Source organism: Pelobates fuscus, chromosome 6, assembly GCF_036172605.1.
Source record: "Pelobates fuscus isolate aPelFus1 chromosome 6, aPelFus1.pri, whole genome shotgun sequence".
Lineage (NCBI taxonomy): Eukaryota > Metazoa > Chordata > Amphibia > Anura > Pelobatidae > Pelobates > Pelobates fuscus.
In genome coordinates, this window is record NC_086322.1 from 91,044,944 (window position 1) to 91,062,258 (window position 17,315).

The window sequence follows — 17,315 nt, forward strand, 5'->3', positions numbered from 1 at the left end:
TCCACAACCACAGTACAGCCCACAGGGTTTTACAGAACAACCAATCAATCCGTACAATACCCACAGACACTCCCACACAAAATCCTCCCCTCTGCATGTGATATGTTACATAGTTACATAGTTACATAGTTAGATAGCTGAAAAGAGACTTGCGTCCATCAAGTTCAGCCTTCCTCACACCTGTTTTTTGCTTTTGATCCAAAAGAGAAAAAAAAAAAACCCAGTTTGAAGCACAATTTTGCAACAAGCTAGGACAAAAAATTCCTTATTGACCCCAGAATGGCAGTCAGATTTATCCTTGAATCAAGCAGTTATTACCCTACATTGAAAGATTATATCCTTGAATATTCTGTCTTTGCAAGTATGCATCTAGTAGCTGTTTGAACATCTGTATGGACTCTGATAAAACCACTTCTTCAGGCAGAGAATTCCACATCCTGATTGTTCTTACAGTAAAAAAACCTTTCCTTTGCCTTAGACGAAATCTTCTTTCTTCCAGTCTAAACGCATGGCCTCGTGTCCTATGTAAAGTCCGGTTTGTGAATAGATTTCCACACAATGGTTTGTATTGGCCCCGAATATATTTGTATAATGTTATCATATCCCCTCTCAGGCGACGTTTTTCTAAACTAAATAGGTTTAAATTTGTTAACCTTTCTTCATAGCTGATATGTTCCATTCCTTTTATTAATTTTGTAGCCCGCCTCTGCACTTTTTCTAGTGCCATGATATCCTTCTTTAGAACAGGTGCCCAAAATTGCACAGCATATTCAATATGTGGTCTTACCAGTGATTTATAGAGAGGCAAAATGATATTCTCGTCCCGAGAATGAATGCCCTTTTTCATGCATGACAATACCTTACTGGCCTTGGCCACTGCTGATTGACATTGCACATTGTTGCATAGTTTGTTGTCTATAACAATTCCCAAGTCCTTTTCGTGTGTTGTTACCCCTAATTCGCTTCCATTAAGGGTATACGTTGCTTGTGTATTCTTTACGCCGAAGTGCATAACTTTGCATTTTTCAACATTAAATTTCATCTGCCATTTGAGTGCCCAGTCCTCCAGTCTATCTAAATCCTTCTGCAGCAAAGTAATATCTTGCTCACATTGTATTATTTTACAAAGTTTTGTGTCATCTGCAAACACTGAAACATGACTTTCAATGCTGTCTTCAAGATCATTTATAAAAATGTTAAATAGAAGGGGTCCCAGAACAGACCCCTGAGGGACACCACTTGCCACCTCTGTCCAGCTTGAAAATTTACCATTAACGACAACTCTTTGTATTCTGTTTTTAAGCCAATGTTCTACCCAAGAACAAGCATTTTCATCGAGACCGATTTCCTTGAGTTTGAACACTAATCTTTTGTGTGGAACTGTATCAAATGCCTTGGCAAAATCCAAATAGATCACATCCACTGCAACACCCTGATCTATACTTCTACTTACTTCTTCGTAGAACGCAATCAAGTTAGTTTGACATGACCTGTGCTTCATAAAACCGTGCTGATTTTTGCTGATAACCATATTCTTCTCAAGGAATATGCTTACTGAACACAATGGATAATCTCATTATCACAGGCAGAGGAATACAGTTTTTACACAATATTTATAACTTTGAAAGTATGCATCACATTCACATAAACTTACATTTTCCGAATCAACATACTCCAAATACAAACATATGTCAAAATCATCCAAATTGGTCCATTGGTTCAAAAGATAGATTGAAGTCCTTTGTGACCAAATGAAGCATGGCTTTTCTGCCCAAAACCAGTTCCACAGAGTCTTCTATCCTGGAGATAATTGAGAAGTAATCCAATTATCTCCAAGGGCAGAGGCAAAACTCCATTAAGCACATGGCAGTAAAAAGACAGTAAAATACAATAAAATACACAAGGTTAAATTTATTACATAAAATACAGACATTCTACCTATCCCCAGATAGCTTAGATCTGAGCACACATTATTACCGGATGGTGCTCAGATCACATACATACAGTTCAATCGCCATGGAGCCAAAGTCTTTCATACAGTCTTTCAGTATACAGCTGGGCTCCATGGCATAGCTATCTGGGGTAGCATGGCTTTAACAGTCCGCAGAAAGGCACAAACCAGCCTTTCTGCAGGGAAAAATAACAGGGGCCATAGTCTAAAGGGAGCAGGCAAGCAACCAGGCTTCTCCAGTGCACAGTGGCGAGGTTGGTTCCACCACACCCCCCTTACTGCCGGGCCCCCGAATGATCGCTCCCCTGGAGCGATCACTTCCGGGTTTCCCCACATGGAGCCTGGCAGTGTAGTGCAGAGCATCGGAAGCCATCAGGCAGGCTTCCGATGCTCAGCCTGTATGTTGAGTGCCTTGAGGGGTCGAGGCACTCAGTGAACAAAATAACCCCCCCCAAAAAATTTTTTATTAACCCCTCACCCCCAATACTAACCCCCTCCCCAATAATAACCCCCTCCCTTTCACTTACCCGATCGCCGCCACTACCCCGCCAGCGATCGGCCTTCTTCTCCGTCTGGGGGGAGGTTCCCCAGGGGCCATGTGATCACTCTGAAAGGCGTCCATAGTGCTGCCTGCAGGGGGACTGTCTGAACTGACAGGCAGTCCCCCTGCTGGTGAAAAAAGTCAAAATATAGTTTTACAATAAAAAAATAATATATTATAATATATCTATATATAATATGTGTGTATATATATATATATATATATATATATATTTATATATATACCGTATTTATCGGCGTATAACACGCACTTTTTTCCCCTGAAAATAGGGGGAAAATCGTGGGTGCGTGTTATACGCCGATATCCCATAATTACTTACCTGTCCTGAAGCGTGGGCCGGCTTTACAGCGCGCACCGCGGTACAGGAACTTTAATTTAAGGTTCCGGTTTCCGGCGGGACTGAAAGGAAGTGTGCACAAACACTATGGGAGGGGAGGGGAGGGGGAGGAAAGTACACTATGGGAGGGGAGGGGAGGGGAGGGGGAGGAAAGTACACTATGGGAGGGGAGGGGAGGGGAGGGGGAGGAAAGTACACTATGGGAGGGGAGGGGGAGGAAAGTACACTATGGGAGGGGAGGGGAGGGGGAGGAAAGTACACTATGGGAGGGGAGGGGAGGGGGAGGAAAGTACACTATGGGAGGGGAGGGGAGGGGGAGGAAAGTACACTATGGGAGGGGAGGGGAGGGGGAGGAAAGTACACTATGGGAGGGGAGGGGAGGGGGAGGAAAGTACACTATGGGAGGGGAGGGGAGGGGAGGGGGAGGAAAGTACACTATGGGAGGGGAGGGGGAGGAAAGTACACTATGGGAGGGGAGGGGGAGGAAAGTACACTATGGGAGGGGAGGGGGAGGAAAGTACACTATGGGAGGGGAGGGGGAGGAAAGTACACTATGGGAGGGGAGGGGGGGAGTACACTATGGGAGGGGAGGGAGGGGGAGAATACTATGGGAGGGGAGGGAGGGGGAGAATACTATGGGAGGGGAGGGAGGGGGAGAATACTATGGGAGGGGAGGGAGGGGGAGAATACTATGGGAGGGGAGGGAGGGGGAGAATACTATGGGAGGGGAGGGAGGGGGAGAATACTATGGGAGGGGAGGGAGGGGGAGAATACTATGGGAGGGGAGGGGGGGGAGAATACTATGGGAGGGGAGGGGGGGAGAATACTATGGGAGGGGAGGGGGGGAGAATACTATGGGAGGGGAGGGGGGGGAGAATACTATGGGAGGGGAGGGGGGGAGAATACTATGGAAGGGGAGGGGGGAGAATACTATGGGAGGGGAGGGGGGGAGAATACTATGGGAGGGGAGGGGGGGAGAATACTATGGGAGGAGGGGGGGGATACTATGGGGGGAGGGGGGGAGAATACTATGGGAGGGGGGGGAGAATACTATGGAAAGGGGGGGGACACTATGGGATGAGGGGGGAATACTATGGCATGAGGGGGGAAATTTCCTGGAATTTCTTTCTAAAAATGAGGTGCGTGTTATACGCCTGTGCGTGTTATACGCCGATAAATACGGTATATATATCTTATATAGAAAAAAAAGTTAATCCAGGATGCACTCACAGGTCTTTAACTTGTACGATGTGATTTATTGTATAGAAGTTACATACAGCAAACTTATTCACGTTTCGACACTGCCGGGTCTTTTTCAAGGCATCCAGCCTCTTAAAATTTCAGTTATTAGAAGCACGGCATGCCACCGGCAGGGGCTCCTGATTGGCTGAGAGCAGTCAGTTGACACTCTCAGCCAATCAGTGACTCCCCTTTCACAAAACTGTCTTGATAAAGGTACGTTTCTTTTCAAGACAGTTTTGTGAATGGTGAGTCACTGATTGGCTGAGAGCGTCAGCTGACCTCTCTCAGACAATAAGCAGTGCCCCTGCTCAGCAGCACTCCATGCTTCTTGAAAAAGAATTTTAAGAGGCTGGATGCCGCCTGGGGAGAGTTGAGATTGGCACTAAAGGGCAACTAAAGATTCTAAAAAGGTCTAACCCCTTGATATAAGGGTGCGCCCGGGGATCTCTTGATACCAGGATCTCTTGGTACCATAACAACTTAATGTAAATGAAATTGTTATGGTGTCTAAACTGTCCATTTAATTTTAAATTTCACTTTGAAATCTCAGTTTATTGAATATCCCTGTCAGAGCACCAGCTCAAAAATGGATTGACACAGATAGATGTACAAATGGCTGCAATGGTTATGGTGCTCAGAATGCCACTTTAATAAAAAAAAAAAAACGCCCCAGCCTGGTTACTAGATAGTAAAATATCTACAAAGGAAGAAAATCAGCTTTACAAACAAAGAATAGATGTCAATAGATGTTTTGCCTTCAAGATTTTATAAAGCACCGCGTATGTAATTTGAAATTATATTTCAGAATGGTATTTAAAAATCCCTGAAGCCATGTAAAGGTTATCTTCTCCAATTTCCCATATGACCTATAAGGGTGAAGAAAATGCAAGCATTTCAATATGTGATTAGGAGAGTTACATGTATAGGTGATATGCATAAACCCAATTAGAATTTTAATTAGCTTTGCTGTTCTTTTAAAGAAAAACAAATGCCTTTGAGTGAATTAAAATCTTAAATCAGAAATACAGAAAATTCTATGTCTGTTGAATGGATTATGAAAACACATTGTTAATCATACATGTAAACACTGGGGGTTTGAGCAGTTCATAAAGTGCTCTCAAAATCTAAAACCAAAATAGGAGTAATAAAAAACATTATTTTTAATGAGTCATGTGGTTTTGTCGTTAAATACAGCTAAATGTTTTTTTGTTTTTTTGTTTTTTTTCATTGGAATAATAACCATAAAACTTTGCTTGACAGGTAGTTGCTGATAATTGCGTATCTATAAAACGGTGTCAAGACCTTTACATGATCTCTCTAGTCACCCAGAGGTCACTGTTTATAGCAGCCATTATATGTGAGTGAGATGAGTTAGCCCAATTTAAAAATGTTTATATAATAAATATGTACAACCAACCTGTAAAAAATAGTGTATGTTTAGAATGATCTGTTTTATTGGTATTCAAATAGCTAAGCTGGCTATCGCTGGAATCCCGACACACTCTTCATCTTTCCAGCCTTGTGCATAAGAGCATTTCTGGGAAGCTCCCACCCTACCTGAGTAGAATGCTCTCCCCAGCTGCTCCCACCTCCTATAACCTCTGATCCAGTACTAGCACGATATTTAGCATACCGCAATACAAAAATAAAATGGCTCGATTCTACTTTTTCCGACAAAGCACCACAATTATGGAATAACCTCAGGGACACAGTCAAATCTTCATTCAATCTAAAATCTTTTAAGAAATCGATGGCAATATACCTCAAGCACAGAATGCACCTGTCATGGTTGAATATATTTATTACCTGTTATGTATTAAATTTATATATGTGTGTGTGTATATATATATATATATATATATATATATATATAGTTTGTATATTGTATTTTTTGTAATATTGTATCCTATTGTGACAATGCAATGTTTTGTGGACACTGACCCAGGACATACTTGAAAACGAGAGAAATCACAATGTATCCATGCTGGTAAAATATTTTATAAAAAAATAAATAAATACAGAACAATTTGGCTTGAAGTGAACACAAAGATGTGAATAAACATTAACCAGACTAAGTTGTCTTCAATTATTTTTCGTCTGTGCGTGAATGCTTTAGTTTTGTTCATTTCTGAAGCTTAAAAATATAGTAGTCTAACGAGCCTGACTAGTGTTTGTTTTGGGAGAGTTTTGTCAACAGAATCTTGTGATCATTCATCCAAAGTGTGTCTGTTAAAAATCGCCGGAAATGTCTGGCTCTGCAGATTCAATCCCTTTCAAATGCCATCGCATTCAGCCTGCCAGGTAGATAGCTGGAGGTGTTTGGAGTTGTTGTTCCCATTGCAATATTGGATGCCAGTTTTTGCACACTGTGAAATGCTAGTCCTTGTATGAACACATTGAGAGCAGCAAATGTGCACAAAAAGCGGGAATTCAAGGTGAAGAGACACCCCCCTCAGGGTCTATTGTGTGGCTTGATCTTATCTCAGGGACAAGTACAAAGGAACAGGCAAAGTCTAAGGAGAGAGAGAGGGAGATGATGCTGATGAGAGGGAAAGAGAATCAGTGGGAAAGGAGAGTGTTAAGAGAAATAAAATGGACATATTTTATACTGCCCCTTTAATTAGAGGGGATTCTTTTTAAAGCAGCATTTATTCATTATGTGTTTTTTTTGTTTTTTTTTTAAACATTTATTTTGAGTAATGAAGGATGGCCATTTTTTTCTATTAATTTGTAATTAAAATATTAAAATCACGTGCAGATTAAAATATAATAATGTAAATATTTACATTATTATATTTTAATCTGCACGTGATTTTAATATTTTAATTACAAATTAATAGAAAAAAAATGGCCATCCTTCATTACTCAAAATAAATGTTTAAAAAAAACAAAAAAACACATAATGAATAAATGCTGCTTTAAAAAGAATCCCCTCTAATTAAAGGGGCAGTATAAAATATGTATATATATATATAGAAACTATGCAATTTCTGATAAAGGTCTTGATAAAGACCGCTAGACGGTCGAAACGTCGATTTTTTTGCATGCTATTTGAATACAGTAATTTGATTTACCAAACCCATGGAGTGCTCTCATTTCTTGCTTTGTTTATATATATATATATATATATATATATATATATATATATATAAAATATGCATATTATAATATATATATATATATATATATATATATATATATATTATAATATGCATATTTTATAAATATAATACCACACAAGATTTTTCTGAATTAAACTAGAAAGCGTTTGTTTTCAGGATTTTGAAAATAAAAATAAAATATATACATTTAAAAAAGAACTCAAAACAGACAGCTGCTGTGTGTGTTATATGTTTTATGGATAACTTGTAGCACTCCAGAAGTCTTATAATGTGGTTCTCACTAAAGCTCAGACAGTCTGAAGTGATGCACAGTGATAGATAAGCTGTCTCTGTGGAGTGGGCAGACAGACTGCAGTCAGTTTGTGGGGTGGAGATTGCTGGAGAGGAGTGGACCTGCTGTACACAAGAGGGAGGGGAGAGGTGTGGCCAGGCAACTGTAAACCTATACCTTGTAAGCACACGTTGAAGAGGTCAGTTTGATAATAACTTCTGTGTGAAGACAGCAGAGAGGACAGAGAATTGTTTTTTTTGAAGGGGGCTAACAGCAGCCTCCCAGCGTTGCATTCACTATGGACTGGGGATTCCTAAGCTTGTTGCTCCTTCTCAGCTATCACACAGACAAAGGTCAGCCTGAGTTTTATTCAATCTATCCCTAATGTTAAACTCATATAGTGTTGTGAATGCCTGGTCACCTAGTGATCTGCTTGTTAATGTATTAGAATACCTGATTTGTTCCCTGCTTGGTGTGGTGTATGAATTAATACTTTAGTTGTTGCATGTTTTATTTGGAATCCTCTAATTTTCTTCCACTGATACCTCATTATTTTATTATTATTATTTTATTATTTATATAGCGCCATCAGATTCCGTAGCGCTGTACAGTGGGTCAGAATGATGTCTATAAATGCATGCTAGCGTGTCAAAATAAAACCTACCATTACAATGCAAGGCATGTGTGATAAAATGTATTAATATTTAGAATGATCGGTACATTTAACACTTTCTATATACGTTTATGCATGCTGCCAACCAGAAATGTGATTACAGTCTCTATTCACTGTTTTATATAGGACAGCAGTGTTTTGTTGCTTAATATCAGAAAGTAGAATTGATAGTGACTGCATTGTGTGAATTAGATCAGAGATACAGGCTTGGTGCAAGTGTTCAGGTATATTTGTATCACATTAACATCTGCTGCTCTGAACTTATTATTGTGAGAATCCCATGCAACCTGTGTGAATGCGGATGGTCCTTCTTTGCATATAGTAACAATTCGGTTACTGTGAGGCGGAATAGCGTGGATGCTGTATTATGATTTTCAATAAATTTGATGCCAGGAGCAGTCTGTCTCACTCTCAGACAGGGTGTACGCCACAAGCACACACCATATCCTGTTAAAGCTTATTAATCTAGTTTCCCTGTTATTTGCATTTTGTAACGATCTGGTGTGACGTGCCAGAAAAAAAAAATACAATTTAATTTTGCATGTTGTTGCAGTATCCGCAGTACTGTGACTGTCACATCAAAGTACAGTACATGGATGTTTACATGCTTGTCAGTGTTGGCACCTATTTGGTATTTGTTTTTTTTCTAAGTCGTGTATTACGTTTTGCATTATATACATACACAGATCTGTCTGTCTGGACAACAAATCTTCAAGTGGAAAAATCACATTCCTGTTGACTGTTCCACTTCTAGAACTTTGTCTCAAAATTGCTTCTTTATAGACATTGCATCTCATCTCATCTAAATCTCTCTCCCTCCCTCCCTCATTCTCACCATTCTATCAGTTATATAAAGGTATAATTCCAGGTGAAGCAAGTAATAGTGCGTTCGCTAATGCCATGGTTATGAAGGGCAGGATTATTCCCTAAATTGTTTATATTCCATAGTAAATTTAAAAAAAAAGAATTCAGCCTGAATTCCAGATTTGCTTCCAGAATATTTAAAATGAAATTAAAACTAACTTGGAGACTATTTTCCATTCTTGCTGTTGTAGTTTATAAGATTTGATATTAACTTTTAATTCCTGACAATTCACGGTTTAGTGAATAACCGTGAAAGACAGTATGGTAGTGATAGTGTTAATCAGCACACTTTGTACAAAAAAGCATGTTGGGGTTTTGCGGCTGTTTGGTGTTCTTGAAGGGTTGCCGTGGAAGTGAATAAAAGTTTGGTGAAACCTTAGACAGGTCTTTGTGCAGGCTGCTAGAAAATAAGTACCTTACTCCTGTTGTTAGGGTTACAGTACAGAAGATAAGACACGTTAAATCACAAACAAATCACCACCTACAGTCCTTTCAAAACAAAGTTATGCAAAGTTTACCCTAGGCAGAATCACAGCATATCACAACAGTGGTAACCTCATAAATGTTAAAATAAAAACATTTTGTTTTTTGAATAAATATAAGCCTAAGCGTGATCTCGGTATGTTTGGTTCTTTGCTGTTTTGAATATCCCTTTATTATTTGATTAACACTACGTTAACACTACGTTGTTCATCACATGTTTTAGAACTAACATAGAAAAACGTTTGAAAACATATAGTGCGCATGTACTTTAAATAATGCATTTTAATGTTAGTTCATTGGTTGTAGAGTAGTAGAAAATCGTGGCTTATCTTTGGACATGGCAACACTGTTGTCTCCGCTTCTGCTAAGTGTTTTTGTGGCTTAATCTGCTGAATTTATTTAAGTGTTTCAAGCTTAGTTTTTTTTTGGGGGGGGGGGGGGGGGGGGATTCCTTGGGTTGTAGTATTGACAATATAGCTCCAATAGCCACATTTTGAAGTGTACTTTTTGTGAGGTGTAAATGAATGGGAATCAGCATAACAAAGTGACAGATTAAAAGAAAAAGATGTTATAGCTTCACAACACAGTTGGCATATTAAAAAACTGATAATTGGGGACATTTGCAACAGACTTTTGTATATTAGGACAAAATAGACGATCTTGATAATGTTGGATATTTTCTTTCCCAGCTTGGCTATCGTTGCCTAAAATGTCCAATTCCCTTGCATATTCAGTTATGTCCAGTTCTGATTTGGGACTTGAGTCATCATGTGAACATGCCAGGAACTTGGCAGCAAATTTGTATAATTCCCTGCTGAGTTCCTTTTCACCTGCTCGCATTATGCACACAGGAAGAATAATGGCTTCCGACAGAGCCTTTTGCATTTAACAATTCCATGCGATTTGACATTATTTAACACCAGAGTTGATAATTGTCACCTTTTTTGGCAACAAAATAAATACTTCAAATAGGACATTAACTTTAGCAAGGCGAACATGTCATCCACACATTTTGTGATTGACTGGTCCAATTTAATTAATTGTTGTTTTTTAATTTGGTTGCTTGAACTCTGAAGGACTCCGTGGTTTTTGGGGTTTATTTGACATATATTATACAATATTTAAGTAGACATATAATAGAAAAAAAAATGTTATTGCCATTTATATAGCGCCAACAGATTCCGTAGTGTTTTACAATACGAGGGGGGATTTAACTATAAATAGGATAATTACAAGAAAACGTACAGGAACGATAGGTTGAAGAGGACCCTGCTCAAACGAGCTTACAGTCTGTAGGAGGTGGGGTATTAAACACATTAGGACAGGAAATAGCAATCAAATAAGGTGGGAGTGAAGTAGAGCTGGAGGAGAGAGTAAAGTGATCCCCTTTAGGAGAGAGCAAGAGACAGGTATGTGAGGTAGAGGTTACTCTGGGAGGCCATAAGCTTTCCTAAAGAGATGGGTTTTAAGACACTTCCTAATTGATTGAAGACTAGGGGAGAGTCTGATGGCGGTAGGCAGGCTATTCCATAGGAAGGGATCCACCAGCTAGAAGTCCTGCAAGCGTGAGTTGGCTGTACGGGTGCGAGCAGCAGATAGGAGAAGGTCACGGGCAGAGTGGTGAGACCGAGAAGGGACATACATATGGATCTGTGAAGAGATATAAGAGGGGCTAGAATTGTTCAGTGCTTTATAGGTATGGGTTAGCACTTTGAATTGACTCCTATAGGATACAGGAAGCCAATGTAAGGACTGACAGAGGGGTGAGGTGTGAGAGGACCGACCAGAGAGAAAAATCAGTCTTGCGGCAGCATTCATTATAGACTGCAGCGAGGCAATGCGGCTTTTGGGAAGACCAATTAGGAGAGGGTTACAATAATCCATGTGGGAAATTACTAGAGCATGGAAAAGCTCCTTGGTAGCATCTTGCGTAAGAAAGGGGCAGTTGCGGGCTTTGTTTTTAAGATGGAATCTACAGGATTTGGCAACATACTCGGTGTGAGGCTCAAAGGTGAGGCCAGAATCAAGTATGACGCCAAGACAGCGAGATTGCAAGGATGGACTGATGTGGATACCACTGACTTCAAGGGAGAGCAAAAGAGGAGAATTAGTAGTAGGAGGAGGAAAGACAAGGAGCTCAGTTTTAGAGAGATTGAGTTTCAGAAAGCGGGAGGACATCCAGTCAGAGATGGAAGAAAGGCAAGCAGTGACACGTTGCAGGAAGGCAGGGGAGAGGTCCGGGGAGGAGAGATATATCTGGGAGTAATCAGTCTACAGGTAGTAGTGGAATCCAAAGGAGGTAATAAGTTTGCCAAAAGAGGCAGTATAAAGAGAAAATAGAAGGAGACCAAGGACAGAGCCTTGGGGGACTCCCAACAGAGGCAGGACGGGGGGAGGAGGTATCATCAGCTTGGAAGTAATATGAGATCAAACCTTGATAAATAGACCAGTATAACGCAGTTAAATTACTCTGTTTTTGGCAGCTGACACTTTTGTGATAAAAAAAAAAAAAATACACATCATGGTATTCAGGTAATTAATATTGTTTTAAGGCATTGTAAATCATTTTAACAATACTTCCCCTTTAAGCAGTGCCAGCACTACACGTCTCTTCTTTGGTGCTCAGGATAATAAACCCATAACATTAATTATGACATTCTGCCTTGATGTCTCTGTGGTGCCCAAAACAAAGACATAAATGCATGTTAAATAGACATTCTGCTAATGTAGTGTCCTCGAAGAGTAATGCTTCTTATAAAGCACTTTGTATATAGCCCAGTGTTCTCACAGTAAATACTGGCAGGCATTTACAAGCTACTTCTGCTAAATTGTCCAAGTCAGGATCTGAAATACACATATTAGTAATAATATACAAAGCACCCTTGCAGACAGTGCAAATATTTCAGTATAAAAACAAATGTGAATCTCGTGACATGCCTGTAAATTAGTGAACGAACAGGACAGAGTTATTCACTATACTCTGATTTGTACTGGATTGAAATCTGAATGGCATTTTATTTGGTAACAATAGCTAGTCTGGAAAAATCTCCAACACAGCTGTAATCACAGTTTGGCTATTTTAGTCTTGGCTATTTGCTGTTCATATTTTAATTCTTTTCAAATTTGAGTTTAATAAATAACCCCATGTGGCTTAGTACTATTCATTCTAATGTAACGCACGTAGACACATAGGGGTATATTCACGAGAAATCGTATTGTGAATATAGCTGAATTGGGAAATATTTGCAAATCAGCACTCTTTGCCTTAATTTTGCAGTTTGGTTTTTAAATTCACTACAGTTTAATGTTTAGCGAACAGGTGTCTTAGGTCCACACAGACAAAATTCAATAAATTACAGGTAATGATATATGTTAATATAAGGCAAATAAAAACATGATTTTGTTGTAGTTTGTGGAGCATGCATAATCACACCTCCATTTTGGTAGAATATCGGGATAGGTAAATCATGGCATTTACAGTATTTGTTTTTTCATGGTATAAAAGTGGTGCACTTTCCCTTGGTGCTTCTTATTTTTGAAAATCCTGAATGAAAAGCCTTAACTAATCACTGGAAGCCATTGTTGGAATCCTGGGTAGACCAGGATCGACTGAGAGATTTGTCTCAGAAGGTGGCACTGTAGAGCCAGATGATCGTGGGTGTTTCACTACAAATGAAGGACATATCTTGACCTGAAGTGGTCCTTTAGTTTACACCTTCCATAGGTCTTCAACCAGAGTGTGAAATTGGAGTGTGTAAGTCTCAACACCAGCATTGTCGCACATTTGATTTGGGGGCAATATTCCTGCATCTAATTTTAAATTGTTATCAGCTTTTATCCGGCAATATTATATAATTTCATGGCAACAGTGGGGAGGTGCATTCCTTCACCCACATGAGGATTACACAGATTTGAAAGTACTTTTATCATGGTGTGTAAGTGCCACTAAGTGATAAGAACTGGTGGCCCTTTATGAAACCAGAACATATATGTTGCAATAAATATATGTTCGGCTCATTCGTGTTTTTTTTTTTATAAATGTTTTTTCACCTTGTATTTTTCTATTTTGCCAAATGATGTTGTTTTCAGGAATTCGACTAACTTCCTCTGTCTTTATTTTGGGGAAGGAAACAAGCCATTCATAACATCCTGGAAGACCCATCCTCCAGGACCTCGAAATGGAGTACACGTGCTCATTATTAGGGAAATGTCTTTCAGTTTGTAACATTTGTATCAAGCTTTATTTATTTAAATCGTGTTAGGAAAGAGAAAAAAAAAAAAGCAATTCAATTGTTCGGCTTTTATAAAATAAAATTGTCTACTTATGGTGGTTTCTGCTAATAGCCCACAATGAATAGGATAAGTAAAGGAAAAAATTGTTATACAAATTTGAATTTCATGCCATTTCTCAGCATTGCATTCTGCTCACTAATGCGTCCCTGTTTAATCTGAATCTAATTGTGTCTGCTTTAATTAGAAAATTGGATTTAGTGTCTAATCAGGATTCATGGCAAATGTCTGAACAGTCTCCGCACATCCAAACTGTCTTCACATTTATTGAAAAAACACCACATTTTCCACTTTTCTGTTTGATTTTTGATTGTCAGTGGGGCATTGTCACTTTTCAACATTAAGCAAATAGATGTCTATGCACATCACAGGTGGATTTGTCCTACTAGTGTATCCAAGGCTCATTATTCACATTGAGATTAGCTTTGCTTAGTTCTAGGGCATTAGAATGTTGTTGTTTACCATATCAGTAAGTATATACTTTTAGAAAGTCATTCTTCTGCACTTGTCAACAAAATCCTAAACGTGTTAATTTATTGTAGCAATGGCATAATGAGCTGGCACTGTCCAACGAGCAGCGGAATTGCTTCTTGCTGCATGATGTGCCTTTTCTGAACAGATATGGGAAACATGGGCTTTGTCACTTTCCCACCACAGATAAGAGCTACAACCTCACTAATTCACTATTAAAACACAGCATGTAAGGCATCCCAGTTCTTTCTGCCTCCAGTCTTATGTTGGGTACTTTCAGATATTTTCAGGGCAAGACTGCTGGTACTTTTCCAAAAACACGTTCACAGCTTTTCTTTCTTAAGTGTCTCAGTTTCTGGATGATTGCTGCACAGTGATCTATCTCACATGCATTCTTGGGCATCATGTACTTAGCATGTCCCTTTAACATACCACTAAAGTTACCCAGTCCACTTCATCTCAACGATGTGGCCTTTGAGAAAGAGTGCTGCAGGTTTAAATCCTCCTCTAGTGGCTGTCATACTTACAGCCACTAGAGGTGTTTCCGCTGCAGAGACTTAGTAAAACTAAGTCACATGATGCAGAAGCACCCATAGTAAAGCATTGAGATTTAATCCTTTTCAATGGGGAAACTTGGATTTGAGTGCATGCATAAGCAAAAAGTTAAAGGAACACTATAGTGCCAGGAAAACAAACTTGTTTTCCTGGCACTATAGGGTTATTAGATCCCACCCTCCCGCTGGGCTGAAGGTGTTAAAACACCTTCAGCCACTTACCTTAATCCAGCGCTGGGCTCCCTCGGTGTTGGTGACCTCTCATCCCCATGCCGACGTCAGCTCTGAATGCGCATGCACGGCCACAGCCACGTGCATTCAAACCGCCTATAGGAAAGCATTAGTCAATGCTTTCATATGGACGTCCGGCGTGAGTTCAATGCAATTTTCACATTGAGGATCGCGGAAGCCACTAGAGGCTGGATTAACCCTCAATGTAACCATAGTTTTCAGCTCCAGGGTTAAAACTAGGGGAACCTGGCACTCAGACCACTTTATTGAGCTGAAGTGGTCTGGGTACCTATAGTGGTCCTTTAAGTAAAATAATTAACTTTATATAGGAAACTGAAGGGGGGGAGGTCTGTTTTTAAATAGGTTCAGGGACACTACAGAATTAGGAATACAGGTATCATCCTATTCTGCCTCAGTATGGGTCCTTTACAGAGGATTTGCGGTGCAAAATGTTAAATTGGTGCAGTTACCATGGAAACCAATGGACTGGTCCTGCTGATTGCTCAACTTTCAGAATTACCTTCTAAAACTAAACAAATTACTTATGTACTTATGCAAGGGCATTGGTCAGTTGATGATTCTGAAATGAGAGGATTATGTGTAGTCAGAAGTTGGCAATACTGAGTCACACTGCTGTTTGTGGACTAGGTGTATATGTTTATGCATGCAAAACCTCTGAGTGAATGTAAGACATTCTCAACATGTTTTGTGTAAGAAAGTTATACATGTATTGATGTAAAAGGTTACAAAATGAATGAATGAATTTGTAGAGAATGAACACAGAGGACATGAAGCGTAAAATAGTTTAAGTTTAGAGAAAATGTCAGAACAGGATCTTCAGAATGAGTCCTTTGCAACAATAACAATGCTTCTAGTAGTATTACAGATAAACTCCACTGCTTCTTAAATGCATTCTAATCCACACGGCGGAACATGTCTTTTACTGTAATGCTACTGACAATCCAAATATGATGTGGCATTATTCCCTTGTGAATACACCGACATAAGCCTTGTGATAAGTCTCAGACGCATGCAGACTCACCCATAATTTACATTATTCTTGTGTTTCACACGCCATCATAACTTCGAACTAAACAAGCTTGCATTGCAAACAAATAGTGAATTTTTCATTGATTTCATATATTGAGTGCAAATATATTGAAACGTCTGAATAGCAGTCAGGTAGAGGAGGACTCGGCAAGACATCTCAGTACTTAAGTTACTATTTTCAGGTAGGGATACTATCCTGCAATGTCTTGCACAATATAAAATCATATTTATCCTCCTCCTCTGCTTTTGGTAGTTTATTATTAGGAGTTCAGTGAATTTTTAATACTTGAGAACTATCTAATATAGTTCGCAAAACATTAACAAGTCAATGGCAGCTATGAAACTTTCAGGTTTTTTTTGGTGGTTTGTATGTTTCCATTTTTAACTTCCCACAAGCAACAATCTAGTTACACGATATTTGCTCTAAGTTTGCGTACTAGCTATCTATCCAATGCTTAATATGCAGGTTATGCTTAGTAGTGAAGATTCATTTGTATGTTGCTGAGCTTTAGTTTAGTGAATAAATCCAGTATCTGAAAACTGTCCTTTATTATAATGCGTTTAGCGTCAAAGGTAAATGTAAGGTTGTTCTGTTTAATTAAGAAACAATGGTGCTATTTATACATTACATAATCAGCTGGGAGATTTCGTACACCATCAGTCATCCCTTTATATTAAAGGCATAGCCCAAGCACCATAACCACCTATGCTTTGCATAGTTAATAGCAAAGAGCTCCCCATATTTGTTTCCATAAATCCCACATTTTTCTTTCCACATTTTGTGATGTCACGTGATGATCTATGTTTCCCGTTGCCTGTACAAGATGTCGTACATGCCGTAACTCACTTATAGGGGTTCTCTTCGTATACAAGCTGCAGTTTTGAAAGAATATATAAATGGAGCTACTTGGTGAGCCAAGGTGTGAAGTATTTTCATTTATGTCTCTTGTTGAATGAAATAAGAGAAATTCAAAGTAAAGTTTAAAATACAACTAAATATGTTTTTATTACGTTAAAGGATATTTACAAACGTGTAATATTTCAATCAACGGTTCTTAAAGAACCATTTCCATTCAGTTCTTCTCAATTCATTTTATTCTTTCTACAAGAATCCATGCTTTACTTCATATGTGTTATTTTTAAATCAGATAGTGGCATATCAGTATTTTACCCAGAGAGAACTGCCTTTTAAGTGTACGTAAGCTAAATTTTTA

The 17,315-nt window shown here is 39.1% G+C and overlaps 1 protein-coding gene across 1 annotated transcript in view; it reads left to right on the forward strand.

The window, feature by feature from the left end:
- The first annotated feature begins 7,711 nt into the window (after window positions 1-7,711).
- The window catches only part of KIT (KIT proto-oncogene, receptor tyrosine kinase), a 41,874-nt gene continuing 32,270 nt past the window's right edge, over window positions 7,712-17,315 (forward strand). The window contains exon 1 of the mRNA XM_063458015.1: window positions 7,712-7,838. Within this exon, the coding sequence (XP_063314085.1) occupies window positions 7,784-7,838 (55 nt within the window). The 5' untranslated portion in view covers window positions 7,712-7,783. The remainder of the gene's footprint in view (window positions 7,839-17,315) is intronic.